The 13,585-nt window shown below is 32.7% G+C and overlaps 1 protein-coding gene and 1 long non-coding RNA gene across 2 annotated transcripts; both read left to right on the top strand.

The window, feature by feature from the left end:
* The first annotated feature begins 4,229 nt into the window (after window positions 1-4,229).
* LOC131068169 (probable leucine-rich repeat receptor-like protein kinase At1g35710) lies at window positions 4,230-7,380 on the top strand. Its single transcript, XM_059214878.1, has one exon. The coding sequence runs from the start codon at window positions 4,257-4,259 to the stop codon at window positions 7,365-7,367; it is 3,111 nt and encodes a 1,036-aa protein (XP_059070861.1). The 5' UTR covers window positions 4,230-4,256; the 3' UTR covers window positions 7,368-7,380.
* Window positions 7,381-7,533: 153 nt separating this feature from the next.
* On the top strand, window positions 7,534-8,489 carry LOC131860472 (uncharacterized). The gene is made up of 3 exons (XR_009359567.1): window positions 7,534-7,761; window positions 7,954-8,119; window positions 8,311-8,489. It is a non-coding gene; the product is annotated as an uncharacterized LOC131860472 (long non-coding RNA).
* Window positions 8,490-13,585: the final 5,096 nt, after the last annotated feature.

Here is a 13,585-nt window from a genome sequence, read left to right as displayed (position 1 = left end):
AACACCATTTTAAAAATATTTATGGAGGATATTATGAAAAAGAAGAAGAAATATATAAAGTTTAGTTCTAGATTTCACCCACAAACTAATGGACAAACGAAGGTAGTATATTAATGTTTGAGCAACTTGTTGAGATGTCTGGTAGGAGACAAGATAGAAAATTGGGACATGATCCTAACACAAGAAAATTTTGCATACAATAACTCAATAAACATGAGTACAAGGAGAAAACCATTTGAGATTTTGATTGGGGTGCACCCCACAAGAGTTGCGAAACTCAAATTTACCAATATAGAAGGAAAAAGGAGTGTAGTTCAGTAGAGGAATTTAGAAACTAAATGAAAAATTACAATTCATATTGAAGTTGGGAAACACTTATAGACAATGAATAACAAATGCAAAGGTTAAGTACATGAGAGAAGGAGACACAAAGAGTTCCTAGTTGGTGATGAATTTAAGATATATCTCAAGAAGGAGAGATTCCTACTAGGCATATACAACAAACTCAAGATAAAGAAGTTTGGTCCATGAAGAATTTTTAAATTTTTTGACTCAAGTAACATGCATGAAGTTAAGTTACCAAATGTAATTGACATATCACCCATATTAAACATTGTAGATATTCATTAGTATGATGAGAGACATTTAAGAAGAGGCAATATAGAAGTTTTTTTCAAGGAGCAACTACCACAATACCAACAAGAGTAGATAGAATAGATGTTGGACAACAAAGTTGAGCATAATACCAAAAATTGATGGTACATGGAATACCTAGTGAAGGAGAGAGGAATACTAGTAGAAGACTCATCATGGGTTTCACAAGTAGAGATGGAATGCCTTGGATTTTATCCACAATTGGTAAAGTGAACGACTCACTTATCAAATAACCTTGGGTGTTTGATGCAGGCGCATCCCAAAAAACTTTAATGTGATCTATTGTGTTACAATCATTTGGCTTGGAACAAAAAACCAAACATATATGACACCATTTGAACAACATATTTAAGTATCAAGGCATTTGGGTCAATTTTTAGAAATATATCACTAAAAAAAGATCATAGTACAAATAAAATATCATACAGTTTATCAAGTGACACATGCAAAACCTTTTTGTACCTTCCAACATAAAATCTAACATATCACACAATAGATAGTGACCAATGAAACTTCCAAATGGGACCCTAGCCTAATTTATTAGTTCTTTGAGCTTCATCATCAAGATTAAGTCAACCTACACATTTCATGAAGCATCAAGTGTTGGGGCACCTTTTAATTGACACAAATAATTGCTAAGGCTTAGAATGAATATCTAAACATCTATTCCATATAAGAGAAAGTAGTCAGGAAGCTAGAGAGATAGTAGTCACTAAGCAAGTTAGGAGTCAACAAGTTAGTGAGTTAGTAACAAGAGTCTTATCCTGAATTCCATATTTTCATGTAAGCTTGCAATTAGCTTGTGGTGGCTTGTGGCCAATCTGTAATTTATACTTAGAAAGAAAATAAAAATTCTATAATCATTCTACTATATGAATCGATGATATTTCATGGTGTTAAGATATTTTTGTCGTGTGTAAATCTAGGCTACATGGTTTGATAGTCCTATCTCTAAAACCTTCCTCTGTGTCTGCATTAATTACTATTTAAAGGTTTTATGCATTTTTTAATGAAATGTGAAAGGTAAAATAATGAAAATCCCAAACAAACATCAAAGAGTAGTATGGAACAAATAAATCTATGGTTGAATTAAAATAACAATCAGGAAAGGAGTCGAGATAAGGAAAATGAAGGCTAAAAAGTAATGAATTAAAGGAGTAAAGTTGCATCAAGATAGTTTGAAACCAAAATAGTCTAAGGAGCAATACATAACCTCACTCTTCTTATCCTTGAACAAATCCTTCTTAGTTGATCCCCTTTTTCAAATGTTATTCTTCATTTTGAAAGACTCGTAGAACTGCATGACTTCCTCTCTCTCTAAACACCCTATCCCCTTTATCATATAAGAATAAGCTATTAGCAAAATTACCTTTACCATTTTCTACAATTTATATCAAGTTTGATATATCTCAAAATATTGGCTTAATGTACTAAGTAAAAACATGAAATGAATCTATTAAGAGTTTTTTCTTAGTGGTTCAACAACTAGATTGCTTAGATATCAATACCCCTGCATTTATATATTGAAGTATGTGTCTAAAGAAAAAGTTGTCATTTGCCTAAGCTACCACAAGTAGGGGCTAAAGATCTCCTAGGATCAAGCTTGGTTAAATCTCACTTTTGAGGGATTTGAATCTTGGTGGATGGTATGATGAACATAATATTATTCTTACTAATCGAACTACAACTCTTTCATTACTATAAGTTATTTGAAGTGAGTAAGGTCTCTGAAATGAGCATATGCCATACATTGTCTACTCATTTGAGCCCCTATAATGAACACCATGATAGAGGGTTGATAATTGACGTATGGACACCTAAAACGTCGATATGTATTACATGAGATAAGATGAAATTGTTTGTGGTTTGACACTTGTGGTTTGACTAGTCTTTGGATGGTGTTTCTTTGAAACAACTCAATTTAATCTTTTTACAATCATGTATAATATTACATTCTATTAGACCTAATTTTTTTTAATGATCAAACAATCCATTATAATTTAGAGGTCATCCAAACCCAAAAGTAAATATCTGTTTTTCATATTTCTATGAAGTAAAATTAACATCTAATATTAAACTATTTGTTTTTAGTAAGCTAGGAACTTGCCCATTTGTGTCTACAAGGTGGACGAGACAATAGAATAATATGTGCTTTATTCCCTTCCTAATCTGCTTAAGTAAGCAGAATTTCACCCTTATTTCGTCCCTCTAAGATGAAAACTCGCCTGGAAGAGATAGTAAGGTTACTTTCAGGAGTCTATTAAATTCAAAGCGAGGACACGTCCAGTCAATTTTAATGTTGGTCGTTGTAGTCAATTTTTAAGTTACTTCTACAGCTCATATGCATAATATTGTCCGCAACGCTATGGTACACCACTTCCGTGTTTCGCATTAGGTAGGAAAAAGGGTGCACCATTCCATTATCAACAGAAAAAAATTAAAGGACAAGTTCATCTTTTACATAAAGATGCATCTATTCTGTAGACTATTTTGATAAAAAAATAATGTATAATATATAATTAAATATTAATCATAAATAAAAATTTGTCATGGTTTCGTGAAAATAATTAGATAGGAAAAGTGTTTAGAGTTTTGTTTGTTGTGGATGTTTAGTTACTTGGTTAAGTTAGCTATTGAAGTGAAAAGAGGGGTTGGCTGAGTATATTTGTGAGTGTTAATTAGTGGTTTTTAAAAAAATGTGCCAATACAAATGTGTTTTGTACTTACTTTACTACTTATATCAAAGTTGCATGTGACAAGCAAAATAAAGGCAGAATCTTATTGTTATTTTCCTCATGTTGATCATATTTGTACTCATCTTTATGAAAAATCTAGCAAATTAAAAAAACAAATAGTGATTGAAAATAAAATCCATATGTTAGATGGTGATGCATTACATCCTCTTTCTAAGTTTTGTGTCATTGATCACTCAAAGTAAAGTTGCTTGCTTTCATAAAAGAAACATCTTCAATATAAGTAAATAATAACAATATATTATTATGATCTTCAAATATAAACCTTTACAAATTTAAAAAATTTATATTTAATGAATTCTAAATTGCATATACTCTAACCAAATATTTAGAAAATGTATGTTAAAAACTTAAAATCTATTTTATATCACTAGTTAGATTTACAACCTATTTTTTTTATCTATTTATTAAAAATATGTAAATCTTATTATTAATTAATAGGTAGTGAGCTTAATGAGAAATATAAGAAGTTTCTTTATATAAAAGACATGGTTACATTCTTGAAGTTTCCATATTTTAATCACCTCTAAAGATCACATTCTTGAAGTTTCCATATGTTAATTTGTAGGCATCAAACTAACGGTTACGTGAATTAGAATTAATCATGACCGCTTTTCTGCTTCTCGAGAAAACGCTTTTCTCCGAAACAGCCGAAAGTCGTGAAGTTTAAAATTATTTTAAATTTGCAGAAAGTGCAAGTGCAAGTGCAAGGTAATGACACAAACTTATTAAAGACGTTTGGTTAATTGCTAAATCATTGACCCGTTGACCGGCAGGAAGTATAAGAAGAGCCTTTCCCACCCAAACAATAACAAACCACAATCTGCGTTTTCCTGCATCCCAAATAGAATGGCCATCCCTTCACACAAGCTGTTTTTAGTTTTCATGTCTCTTTTGCTTGTCTTCCTTTTCCTCTCTCCACGCTCTTCTTTTTCCCATCCATTACTCTCGACCAGCTGTCTTTCCCATGAATCCCAGGCTCTCCTTCGTTTCAAAGATGCCCTCAATATTTCACTGACTTCATCACGGGTCAATCTGACTTCGTGGGTGAATGGAACAGACTGTTGCACCAACTGGACAGGCATCTCCTGTGACAATCACACCAACCACGTTGTCTCTCTTGACATAAGCTATCTCTTTGCTGAAGGCGTGATATCTGAGAGCCTGTGCCAACTTCGTTTTCTCACATCACTGAGATTATCTGGAGTAGCAATAACAGGTACTGTCATTCCTCCCTGTTTGAGAAATCTCTCTTATATTCGCTATTTAGGTTTATCTGGAAATAGCTTTACTGGGATGATTCCCCCTTTCGTTTGTTCTCTCACCCGTCTTACATATCTTCATCTCTCATTTAATATCTTCAATGGAAGCATACCCTCCTGCCTTGGCAATCTTTCTTCATTAACTGAACTTGACCTTTCTAACAACCCACTTAGTGGAAGCATACCTACTTCTCTTGGAAGCCTTTCTTCATTAACTGAACTTTACCTTTCTGACAACCACCTTAGTGGAAGCATACCTGCTTCTCTTGGAAGCCTTTCTTCTTTAACTGAACTTGACCTTTCTCGCAACCAGCTTAGTGGAAGCATACCTACTTCTCTTGGAAGCCTTTCTTCATTAACTGAACTTTACCTTTCTGACAACCAGCTTAGTGGAAGCATACCTGCTTCTCTTGGAAGCCTTTCTTCTTTAACTGAACTTGACCTTCCTTGCAACCAGCTTAGTGGAAGCATACCTACTTCTCTTGGAAGCCTTTCTTCATTAACTGAACTTTACCTTTCTGACAACCAGCTTAGTGGAAGCATACCTGCTTCTCTTGGAAGCCTTTCTTCTTTAACTGAACTTGACCTTTCTCGCAACCAGCTTAGTGGAAGCATACCTGCTTCTCTTGGAAGCCTTTCTTCTTTAACTGAACTTTACCTTTCTCGCAACCAGCTTAGTGGAAGCATACCTGCTTCTCTTGGAAGCCTTTCTTCTTTAACTGAACTTGACCTTTCTTGCAACCAGCTTAGTGGAAGCATACCTGCTTCTCTTGGAAGCCTTTCTTCTTTAACTGAACTTGACCTTTCTCGCAACCAGCTTAGTGGAAGCATACCTGCTTCTCTTGGAAGTCTCTCTTTGTTGAGAAACTTATATCTTTCTAACAATGAACTGAGGGGGAACATTCCAGATTCCTTAGGCAATCTTTCTTCACTCGAGGTGTTGGATGGTGTTAGCAATCGTTTCAATGAAACCATCTCTTCTTCCTCACTTCCACCTTCTTTAGTTGTATTAGGCCTGTCACTAAATCACCACCAGTTGATTTCAGAAAATTTCTTTCACAAGCTTACAAGGTTAAGTTCTTTGTCTTTATCTGATTGTGTGCTAAATATTAGCACAATCTGGATTCCATCCTTTCAATTATCTGAGTTGTTTTTAATGTCATGTACAATTGATGGTGAATTTCCACCTTGGATCTCAACACAATTCTCACTTGGAAGCTTGGAATTAACAAATGCTAGTCTTGTGGGTGTAATTCCCTCTTGGCTATGGGAAACCAGTCCTCAGTTGCAATATTTAAATCTCTCAGGAAATCATCTAGAAGGAAGCCTATCCTCAAATCTTTCAATATGTACACAACTTTCAAGGTTAGATGTGTCAAGAAATGGACTGAGTGGATGCATCCCATCAATATGGCCTTCCAGTATTTCAATGTTGTTGCTTAATGACAATTTATTCAGTGGCAAGATTCCTTCAAGCCTGGGCAAATTATCTCAACTCCAAATATTAAATCTTGCAAACAATTTATTTACTGGCAATATTCCTTATAGCCTGGGAAAATTATTTCAACTCCTGTTTTTAAATCTTGCAAACAACAAAATAAGTGGAATGATCCCTGCAAGCTTGTCCAATTGCTCTTCTCTCACTGTCTTAAATTTGGGAAACAACAGTTTGAAGGGAAGCTTACCATATGAATTTAGTAGACTATGGCAATTAAACTCATTAGTTGTTCATGGTAATATCCTGATTGGATCTTTTCCACCTTCAATATCAAATTGTTCATTTTTACAGGTTCTTGATATTGGGAACAACTTTTTTGGAGGTGAAATGCCACCAACAATTGGAAATTTTTACAGTCTAAGAGTATTGGTGATGAAGGAAAACAATTTTACAGGGAATATTCCTTCAGCCATAGGCCAACTAATACACCTTCAGATCTTGCTCCTTTCTTCCAATCATTTCTCAGGTTTAATTCCACACACAATTGTATCATTGCAAGCAATGACAATAGAAGACCAAAATGGTATTGTATTGTCCACTTTTTATGATGAGCAAACATATCGGGATGGATTGGATATGACTTCAAAGGGTATAGAAGAGCACTACACATATATTCTTTCCACTCTCACAGCCATAGATCTATCAAACAATGAATTGGAGGGAGGAATTCCTTTTGATTTCGGGAATTTAAAGGGGTTAAGGTTTTTGAACCTTTCAATGAACAATTTGAATGGGACCATTCCAAGTAGTTTGGGAGAAATGGGTCAGCTAGAGTCATTAGACCTTTCAAGAAATAATTTTTTTGGAAAAATCCCTATGGAGTTTACATCTCTTAGCTCTTTAGGTTTCCTAAATTTATCAAACAACCACCTCTCAGGAAGTATACCCCAAGGAACACAGATGAGTACATTTGCAAAATCCTCTTATTCAGGAAATCCTAATTTATGGGGTTGTCCCCTACCCAAAAATTGTTCTTGGCCACAATATATTCCTCGTCCTCCTGAAGTTTCAATTAACAAAGAAAAGAAAAGCACTAAATATCCTTTGTATGGAATAGCATTAGGATTGTCATATGGAGTAGCATTTGGAGGAATAGTGTCATTGATCTTGATAAAAATGAGTTGGAGAAGGAAATATTTCAATAAAGTTGATGCAATCCTAAAAATTGTGTTTCCATGGATGAAGGACTTGACACTATAAAGGGCTACATCTATAAAAGGTAAGTTATTATTTTTTTCTTTGAAGTAATTGTCCTTATTTAAAATATTACAAAGTTCAAATTTAAATAGAAATTAGTACATAGATTTTTAGACAAATCCTCATTGGTTATTTTGTCTATTACATGTGGATTATTTGTACCACTTTTAAATTTAATAATGAAATCCTTTTATTGTTATAAATATGTGTACATGAATTTACTTTTGCTAAGGAACGGTTTTTGGTGTATTCTCCTTATTGAAGGCAAAAAACACATTATTGGTGGCTTCACCCAGCATATTATTGTATATAGTTTAATTGTTATGCTAAATCAAGATAAAAATTGTGCTTTCATAGACGAAGGACCTGGTACTATAAAGGGATACATCTATAAAAGGTGAGTTATATTTTTTTTCTATAAAGTAATTATCCTTATTTAAAATATTATAATGTTAAAATTTAAATAGAAATTAGTACTTAGCTTTTTAGACAAATTCTCATTGGTTATTTTGTCTATTACTTGTGGATTATTTGTACAACTTCTAAATTTAATAATTAAATCTTCTGATTGTTATAAATATGTGTATAGGACTTTATTTTTGCTAAGGAAGGCTTTATGGTGTATTCTCCTTACTGAAGACAAAAACACATTATTGGTGGCTTCACCCAGCATATTATTGTATATAGTTTAATTGGTATGCTAAGTCAGGATAACAATTATGTTTCCATGGATGAAGGACATGACACTATAAAAGGTGAGTTATAATTTTTTTTCTATGGAGTAATTATCCTTATTTAATATTACAATATTAAAATTTAAATAGAAATTAGTAGTTAGCTTTTTAGAAAAATTCTCATTGGTTATTTTGTTTGTTACTTGTGGATTATTTGTACTACTTTTAAATTTAATAATGAAATCTTTTGATTGTTATAAATATGTGTACAGGACTTTATTTTTTCTAAGGAAGGCTTTTTGGTGCATTCTCCTTATTGAAGACAAAAACACATTATTGGTGGTTTCACCCAACATATTATTGTATATAGTTTAATTGTTATGCTAAATCAAGATAAAAATTGTGTTTCCATATATGAAGGACCTGACACTATAAAGGGATACATCTATAAAAGGCGAGTTATATTTTTTTTCTATAAGTAATTATCCTTATTTAAAATATTACAATGTTGAAATTTAAATAGAAATTAGTAGTTAGCTTTTTAGACAAATTCTCATTGGTTATTTTTCTACTAGTGAATTATTTGTACTACTTTTAAATTTAATAAGGAAGTCCTTTGATTGTTATAAATTTGTGTACAAGAAGGTTTTTGGTGTGTTCTCTTTATTGAAGACAAAAACACATTAATCACTTTTGGCTTCACCCAACATGTTATTATATATAGTTTAATTGTTATGCTAAGTCAAGATAAAAATTGTGTTTCCATAGATGAAGGCCCTGACAATATAAAGGGATACATCTATAAAATAATTATCCTTATTTAAAATATTACAATGTTGAAATTTAAATGGAAATTAGTAGTTATCTTTTGAGACAAATTTTCATTGGCTATTTTGTCTATTACTTGTGGATTATTTGTTCTACTTTAAAATTTAATAATGAAATCTTTTGATTGTTATAAACATGTGTACATGACTTTGTTTTTTGCTAAGGCTGACTTTTTGGAGTATTCTCCTTCTTGAAGACAAAAGCATATTATTGGTGGCTTCACCTAGCATATTATTGTACTAGTTTAATTGTTATGATAAATCAAGATTATATAATTTAATGTTTGCAAATATTTAATCTATTGCACATGATTTTGAAATGGCCTACATCTAATAGAAATCTTGTATATTTACATGAAGAAAGGACATATTTTTTAAAAAAAATCACTTTGTTCATAAATATAAAAAAAAATGTTTGTGAAAAGCTTGATGTACAAACAATAATCTAGTTCTAAACATTAATATGTAAGTAATATGAAAATTGGTAAAACAAAATTAGTTTATGTAAAAGTGAAATACTTTTCTTCCTTATTCCACAAGATGGGATATATAGTTTTTTTTTTTTAACTTGTTCAGATTGTATATTCCTAGGTTCACATTTCTCATTAACATCATTCTATTCGATGCATTTGTCTACAAAAGTTTAGAATATTTTTGTAGTAACACTTAAATCATTGAATGGATTTCTGGTGAATACAATATTTTTTTGAAGTAATTGTTGATATATAAATAAAGATCATTATGGATCTATATCACATTTGCATCATAATATTAAGATGACTTTCAATTTGATCTTGCTCATATTTCCAAAAGTACTAGAGATAATATATTTGAACGAAAAGTTGCTAGAATCACATATAATATTTTTAAATGTTTGAAGAAAACTATAAGCACTATAATGTGTGTAAGTATGCAAGTACCATCTACTAATGAATCAATTCATTACAAGGTGCTTGCTATTTATACTATATTTTGATTATAGCAACCATTAAATAAATAATAATAATTTAACTGAACCATAATTATTAAAAATAAATATTTATGCATTACAATGTTAAATAAAGAATTAAAAAAATAAAGTAAAATGAATAAATAAAAATATTGCATGCTAAATAAATAAAATTATTCAAGTGGTTGAGCTCAAATGATTTTCATGTTGAAATATTGAATTTGGAATCCCTAAAAAATATCAACATTTCAACATCAATAAGACAAGGTTGTTCCTTAGCCCCCTTGTTTTATGTGCTCATTGCTAATTCCCTTGGATATCTTCTACATCATATTAAATAAAAGAAAATTATCCATGGGATTTCTCTATCAGGTGATGAAGTGGCTTCAAATTCTCATTTTGTTGATGATATCTTATTATTTTCAAAATTCTCAAGAGGAGCTCAACTAACTCTTGAAATCTTAGACTTATACTATGCTTCTTCTGGTTCTCTAATTTCTCCTAATAAAACTAAATTTTGGATGACTTTAGGTGATCAATCACCCTCTTAGATTCCCTCCCAATGGAAATTCAACTATCATGGTGTGATCTCAAGAAACCTTGGCATCCCATTTATGATAGGAGTCTCCTTGTTTGAAATGTTGAAATGGTTCATGCTCAAATTAAAAAGGAAGATTGAACATTGGTTAAACACATTTCTCTCAATGGTTGGTTCTATTCAAATTGCTAATTAAATTCTCATAGCCAACCATGTCTACATTTCATCTTGTTGGCTCCCTTCGAAAAATAGATATATTTCAACAAACACAATTGATTAGAAGGTTCTTGTGGGGAAGATGGAATAATAAAATGGGACATGCTATTGCTTCATGGTCACATTGTATTCAACCAAAAAGAAAAGCGGGTTAGGAGTGATTGACCCCTTTACACAAGGAGTTTTCCTAATTACCAAATGGATTAGAAGAAGTCTTCATGGATCAGCACCGTTGAGGTCACTTATTAGACACTGAATTGCTACCACTGGAGCCAACAATGCTTGGAAAGAAGTTGGGTGGAAAGATCAAATCATTATGGCAAGATACTTTAAACCTCAATCTTCTAGAAAAATTTTAAGCATATGGAAAGTGTAGCAGCTTGTGTTTCCTCTTCTTGAATGAAATGAATAAGACCTTAGCCATGAAATGAGCTTATCATCTTCATCTATTTGGTGGAATAAATTGATATGCTTTGATGATCAACTTGCTCTTTGTTCCCAATTACAAAGTAAGAGCTTATTCAAAAAAGGTGTCTTAGAATTTATGGACATTTGGGACTTCACCTCATCTACTTAGAAAAGAGACTTGCAACTTAAACAAGAGTTCAAACTTGTTAGATAGTTCAAATAACCAGAAGACAACTGAGAGGGGGGGTGAATCAGTTGTCTCAGATTACCGGAACCTTAAGCAATTTAAAAATTTAAAACCCAAACCCAAAACATTAATACTGGAATGCTTAAACCAAATACCGAAATAGTAGAAAAACCAATTAAGCATAAACAATAATTAGAGACTAAATACCATCTACGTGACAATAATATTTGTACGTGGAAAACCCGGTAAAGGGAAAAACCATAGTGGGAAGCCTACCCACAGTCAGATAATACTTTTGTAGTAAGTATGTGAATTACAATTGAGGGGCATGCATTTGCAGGAAGGCCAACAACCTAGAGCGCACTGCTCATCACAAAAGGAGTCTCACTAACTACATAGAAATCCAGACTACAATCTGGAAGAATGAATGAATTGCAAAGATGGCATCTCCTATACCTGAAGACAATTCCAGTTAAGTTCAATACCAGAGGACTAAATCCTCTTACATAAACCCAACTCGATCTCCAATTATCGACTAAATCCTCTACCTGAATGATATTACATTATTCACACATCACATATCCATATGTCTTTCCTATATACTGATATCATCTACAATGAGATCTTACATCATATATAGACAAACCCTTGACCATAAACAATCATGTCGGCCACCAAACAATAAACTAATTACATAATTACAAAACATGTTAGCCTTAGACCAAACAAATAATATCCAACCCATAAGACATCTCAAAAAGACATTGAGAGGTCTAATCCACATGTTACATTAAGTCGGTCTGTAACCTAGATACACCGGGACCTAATATAGGCCCATACATGCCAAAGCAATAATCCCAATCCACCAATTCTGGAACATGATCACCATCAACATCCCAAATCTCCACCAGAAGCCACACTAATACCACTTATGCATATCATCAAAGATCGTCATCAAAGCTCTGTTGATGAAACCCTTGTTGAAACCACAAACCAAGCTTCCAAGCAAACAAGATAGCATCTGATCACTAGAACCAAAACCAACTGCTTGAATATGAACATGAGTAAGCCAATTCCATAACCGAAACATACCGGAGCATACCTGATCATGCTGGATCCAAACCAACCAGAAACCACACAACCTAATGGGGTTAGAAGAGTGCCGATAAAGCATCCAAAATAGCTAGTGTTGACATCAATGACAAAACATCAATGGAACACATAATCAATTCCTTCAAATGGCCAATGATCTCCCCCTTTGGCATTGATGGCAACAGTAGATGTGAAAAACATCTAAGTACCAAGAAATGCCAAACAAGTCTCCCCCAATGGAAGACAACCAACAATCTCCCACTCAAAGATATAACAATTAAATTCTGAAACAAAGACCAAACTCCCCATGTGAATGATATCTCTGTAAATCTTCATTTTACACATATATCTCTCCCCGTGATGTATACAAATCCTTAAGTTTTTCACATCAATATCTCTCCCCTTTGACATCAATGCCAAAAATCTGGCAAAAATATCAAAGAAAAAATAAAAATTACTGAAACATAAGGATAACTACTCCCCCTAAGCAGTATCATTAGTACTAGAATGAATAATATCTCTGATAATACATACTAGACTGATGCCAAAAAGCATCAATCAATTCCCCGTCGGAGGGGCAGAAACCCCTAACCTGTCTCTTAGGTACTCAAATGATTCTTTAGACAAAGGTTTAGTGAAAATATCTAAAATCTACTCTTTAGTGTTCACATAAACCAATCTAACTTCATTTTCTTCCACCTTCTCCTTCAAAAAGTTATACTTGATAGATATGTGCTTTATCTTAGAGTGAAATACTAGATTCTTTGATATGTCAATAGCAACAAAGTTATCATAGTGAATAACTACAGGTCCAATGTAATTCACTTTGACATCCTTCAACATTTTCTTCATCCATAGAACCTGTGTATAGTTAGTACCAACAACAACATACTTAGCTTCAACTGTAGACAAATAAGTACATGATTGTTTCTTGCTAATCCATGAAACCAACTTCTTTCCAAGAAACAAAGCTCCACCAGAAGTACTTTTCTGGTAATGAACATCTCCAGCCCAATTAGCATCTGTATATGCGCATAATGTAAAGTCATCATCCTTAGGGCACCACAAACCATATTACCTTGCAAGTATCTAAAAATCTTTTTCACCGCACTCTCAAGATTTTCTCTAGGATCACTCTGAAATTTAGATGCAATACAAACATCATTCATTATGTCAGGCATAGTCTCAGTCAAATAAAGCAGACCTCTAATCACAAATTTGTATCTTTTAGGATTTACGAGTGCAAAAACATCTTTCCTTGCCAATTTCTCACTTGTATCCATAGGACTACTTACCAATTTAGAATCTCCCATACCAAATTTATTCAACA

The sequence above is a fragment of the Cryptomeria japonica genome, unplaced genomic scaffold (genome assembly GCF_030272615.1).
Source record: "Cryptomeria japonica unplaced genomic scaffold, Sugi_1.0 HiC_scaffold_14, whole genome shotgun sequence".
NCBI classification, from domain to species: domain Eukaryota; kingdom Viridiplantae; phylum Streptophyta; class Pinopsida; order Cupressales; family Cupressaceae; genus Cryptomeria; species Cryptomeria japonica.
This window is presented reverse-complemented; position numbering and strand designations above follow the sequence as displayed.

Coding starts and splice junctions, on each gene's coding strand:
- LOC131068169 (XM_059214878.1), top strand. CDS start 4,257: ATGGCCATCCCTTCACACAAGCTGTTTTTAGTTTTCATGTCTCTTTTG.